Genomic DNA, 5,012 nt, shown 5'->3' with positions numbered 1-5,012 from the left:
GTGGTCACTTCCTTTTACAAACAGCTGCCAGAAGAGATGGTACCCATGTTATATATATTACCTAAGTGCAGGAGTTTTGCCAGAGTGCCACACTTTGTTACTCAACTCTGCTGTGGACTGCAAGCCTCTGCTCATGGAGCAGCTGCTTCAAACACACTTCCTGTCTGTTTGGTCTACTCTGTCTGATCTCCGATCATTTCATACCCTGAAAAGTGTCCCTGAAGTAGTACCTACCAGATATATTAAACACAGTAACAGATTTCTGGCTGTTAGCATGCGACAGGAAGAAATTCCAGATGAGGGCATTGGAGTACTAAAATTACCATTATCCATCATCTTCTGGCAATACTTCGTTTACATAAAAGCAGCTAACCTTCCCTTTTAACCTTGCCTTTTAATATGGGGGGGGGGAAGGAACGGGACAAAAAAGGGGATATCTAACTTTATCACACGCTATCAATTTAGACAAGCACTACTATGGGTTGCACAAGGAAAGTATTAATGCCAATCCCCCATCTGTACTATATTCCCATAGGACTTAACATTTGAAATGATTAAAGCAATTGTTTAAGTCAGAATACAAGGCTAAATCCACAGAGGGGGACAGGTGCCGCAGTGCAGCACTGAATGATGCCTAACATCTGGATGCCCTGCCACCTAGGAAAACATGAAACCCTGAGTTAGGCACCTAGGCTCCCAACGTACTTTGTGTGGAGCCTGACAACTAAGAAAAGGACTCCTAGAAACCAGAATGCCAAGTGGGGGGCCACTAAGCCAGGCCAGGAGGAAAATACAGGAACTGGGGGAGGTTTCAGAAGCTGGCTGTGAGAGAATGACTACAGCCTAGCACTTAGGGCATTCAGCCAGGAGACCCAGCTTCAGGGGAGATAAAAAAAAAAAAATCAACGATTAAAAATAATAATAATAATAAAAAAGCTAATTTTTCATTTAAATGATTTTTAATTGTATTTTTCTGGTTAAGTTTTAAAAAAAAAACCTATATAAACTTTTAATTTAAGATATGTTAAAGCTCAAAAATATCTTCATGGAATAGGGATTATAACTTATAATTATATACACTATTTGAGACAATATATTCATGTAACCTTTTTAGAAAAGTTTTATAAATAGGTCAGAACAGGCTATGGACTATATTAGGGGCCCAATCTTATGGGGTTCTCGGAGGCTCCTCTATAGATTAGCAAAGATTAAAGAAAACCACTCTACCCAGTGGGACTCACTGCTCTGTCTAGAGGATCCCATTAAGCATCTCTGTGATACTTGGTTTCAGTTCTCAAACTGCATTTGTCTCTCCAGAGATAACAACCTTGCTAACAGCAGTATATGGAGATAACAGTTAACAGACATTATGACCCACCCATCAGCTCTCGTCTCTCTGCACGTTTGTGTACGCAGTCAACCCTTACCCTCTCTCTAAAAGTACCAAGTTTCAAGAAGTTAAATGAATAGAGGATTGTGGGGGTAGAGTAGATCTGAACAAGGAGGAGAAGCCTGGAGATAAATGCAAGGAGGGAGGGGCAGTAGAAAGAAAAGAGAAACATTTTGAGCAGTTTTTTGAAATTCCAAAATACTTCTGTAACAACCACTTTGCAGCAGCTGCTTTGAAGAAAGTGGGAGGAACCAAGCTAAATCCCACCAGATATGCAATGGAATCAATAGTGGACTATTTTGAGTGCTACATTGAGACCTGGCCTAATCACATGACAATTTGTGAGCAAAATCATGACAATAGATTGAATGATTGTATCTGAAGTTCTCAACCTTGAGCTAAAGACAAATGTAGAACGTATGCTGGCTATGCTGAAGCCTTGAGCAAAGGTTATAACAAACAACAAGAACACACTGTTGTAGAAAACAATGATTAAATCAAGGCTCCCTGACCAGTGGTTTGAATCGTGATTTAAATCATGATTCAAATCGATTTGATTTAAATCAAATCCACCCTACTCAGCTTCCAATCCAGGCCCCCAATTAATAATATTCAAGTACCATAAGCAAAATAGGACAAGGTCCAGTTGCAGAGGGTGAGGTACACCTATCCAAAACCCACAGCCTAGTCTGGACACTCACTGTAGGAGGATGAAAACCTAGGTTTGCATCCTTGCTCCACACAAGGCAGAGGATGAACTTGAACCTGTTGGTCTTTTACTGCTACAGAGCTCAACAACAGATGAACATTGTTTAAATTTGCCCTTAATCTCCAGAATGGGAGGCAATAAAGATCTTGACAATTCACTAAGACCAACCACCCAGGACCATGAGCAAACTGCTGCCTTTCATCCTCAGTTCTTCTAGCCTAAGGCCTGGGGGGGAATAGGCAGTTACCTTCTTCCAGTGGGTGTTATGAGGATTACAAGTGATTATGGTGTACTGTTCCATGTGCAAAGGCCTATTAATAAAATTACTACTGGAACTCACCTCACACAAACTCAATTGGTGAGAGACTGCTGTGTTTACAAAGAAACTCTATTTCTTTTGAAATATGCAAAGCATTTTAATTCTGTAGACTAGCTCATTTTGTTCTAATTTTACCTTGGCCTACAGGACTTACTGAAACTGCTTGTTCCAGAAATGCAAGGAAAAGAATCCATCTGCCACACAATGAAACAGTTCAAAAATGCACTGTTTGGATACTGAAAATCTAAATAAAGAAATGCAGTTATGGCCAGCAGCTGTTTATAGGAAATGAGCCCTCTCATAGGTTACAGGAACTTGTCCCTGGTGCATAAGAATATTGTTGGAATTTAGGCCAATTTAAATCTTCACGAGTTGCTGGTAGGCTCAGTAGCCACAAGCAGCAATAAAATACATTAAAATTATGATTACTAGAAGCCTTTAAAAATACTTTAAAGCTGGATGCCACTGAAAATCCTATCAAACCTGTATATTTTCACAGACCTGTTTGCTGCTACAATTCAATTTTTCACTCTTACAGTTTATTTCATACTGAAAAATGTCATTAAAATGATGACCTGCACATTCGCAAACTGTTTTTCTTTTTATTGCTCACTTGCGACCGGGGCCTGAAACATTATACTTTGTTTTGCTAGAGTCACAAAATGTGTTCTGAGAAACACATTCTTACTCCTAATTCCTATCACAGAATAATTCCTTTTAGGAGTATAATTACACACATTTTTAAATTTTGTTTAGTTAGCAGTAATTAAACTTTTTGGACAAGAGTGAAGGTTTTAACTGTAAGTCCAAAATTCTTAATTTTATTCTGAAATTTGTATAGATTGATTCCAAAAAGAACAAGTTTTAATTATTAACTTCTAATAATCAACCTTCTAGAAAAATGTTATGTGATTATGTAAGTCTTGGATCAAGACATAGTAAAACTAAACCTGACACTCCTCACTCTTCAGCTTATTTTTTGACAAGTCTGTGTGAACAGTAAGGGACCACTGCAGTTTTTATACAGCCTTCCTAAAATGCACTGTTTGCCAACACTGCTATTTATTTATTTTACACATTATTACGATTAAAGGATTAAGACTCCCCTACTTCCTGTAGACTACAGAAAGTGAAAAATCACACTCTTGTGTGTGGGGGGTGATGGTTTTGAACACCCCGTTGTACTTAGTCTTAGGGTTTTAATGCCATTTGACAGTTGCCTTTGGGTTGCAAGTCAGAGGCTGGAGATGGAAGAAAGAAACCTCACCTCAAGATCCAGAGGACCCAGGAGTCTCAAATATTTGTGATCCACGAAGGGTAGTCATATTACTACCTTGATGCTTCATGATTGTACTTAATACACGACTCCAGAAAACTGAATTGGGCCTGATGCTTGGATCCATGCTTGTTTGTCAGACTATATCTCCCTTTCATGCCTCTCTCAGCCCTTTTCCTCTACCTAAGAAAGAACATTTCTCAAGATGGGGTTAACTACCAGTCTAGCACGACAGCCAAAGATGAGCAGAGGTCAGATCTAGGATGCACACTTACCAGGCCTAGCAGTGCCACCCAGAAAACCCAGTGTGTGGCTCTCAGCAAACTGGCTCCTGAGTCAGAAGCAACATAGCTGCATCACAGCATTGAGGGCATGCTCATTAGAGCTTTCTGAACTGTGACACCATGTTAATAAACTGGTCTCCACAACTTTTGCCTGTGGTAACTTATGAGCTTCCCAGTTGAAAGGACTGACTGTAATTTCCTATATTTTATTTTACTGCTGAGAGCATACCTAAGACATGAGCCAAATCATTTTACAACATGCAAAAAAGCTGCTTTGCAAATTTCTTGTTTTTCAACATACAGGCATTTTCTGAGAAAGGGAAAAAAAAATGCTTACTTTACAGGAGCCCTGGCATAGACCTGTAGCCAGTCTGGAATCTCTGCAGTGTGGTATGGATTTGCAGGTACTAGGAGGGGCTGGCTTTTTTCAGCTTGCTGAGGCTGATAGGTCACTGGAGGAGGTTGATCGTATCGGGGAACACTATATGAAGAATAATATAGAGATAAACAACAGATTTCTATTAAACTAGGAACCTCAAAAAGCAGTAACACTTAAGCATATTAGAAGCATGAATTCTGAACAAAGTGTCAATCAAAAATGTTGATTAATCCAGTCATTTATGGACTGGACTAATCAATGGGAGTCATACATACAGACTGATGGTACTGTTGCATAGTGGGGTTAATTCCAGCCTTCTTTAACTGGGAGGAGACCCTTCTATTGTAGTTTTTAGTAACTGCATTACTACTCACAAATGTAACCATCGCTACAAATCTATCATCATATTGTAAAAATTCATCATGCAGTACTTCACCTCCTGCAGTTACTGAAATGGGATCTCAGTCTAAATAAAAACAAAAATGATTTTAAGAAGTATGGAGTGCTGCCACGCAACACCCCATGCTGCCGCTGTTTTGTCTTTTCTCACTTGGCCTCTGTTATAGTGGGGAGTAAGGCCACCACTGCCATGCTGGCCTCCCCCCACCCTCCCCCTCGCTGCTTCATGCTCATTTTTTTTTTTTTTTTTTTTTTT

At 39.5% G+C, this 5,012-nt stretch overlaps 1 protein-coding gene across 1 annotated transcript in view; it reads right to left on the bottom strand.

Annotated features, from left to right (window-relative positions):
- Positions 1-5,012, bottom strand: part of SAV1 (salvador family WW domain containing protein 1) — a 38,187-nt gene that overhangs the window by 21,575 nt on the left and 11,600 nt on the right. The window contains exon 3 of the mRNA XM_019518360.1: positions 4,316-4,459. Within this exon, the coding sequence (XP_019373905.1) occupies positions 4,316-4,459 (144 nt within the window). The remainder of the gene's footprint in view (positions 1-4,315; positions 4,460-5,012) is intronic.

The sequence above is a fragment of the Gavialis gangeticus genome, unplaced genomic scaffold (genome assembly GCF_001723915.1).
Source record: "Gavialis gangeticus isolate Ggan-Ray unplaced genomic scaffold, GavGan_comp1, whole genome shotgun sequence".
NCBI lineage: Eukaryota > Metazoa > Chordata > Crocodylia > Gavialidae > Gavialis > Gavialis gangeticus.
The sequence above is the reverse complement of the archived record's forward strand: the minus strand, read 5'-3'. Positions and strand labels throughout refer to the sequence as shown.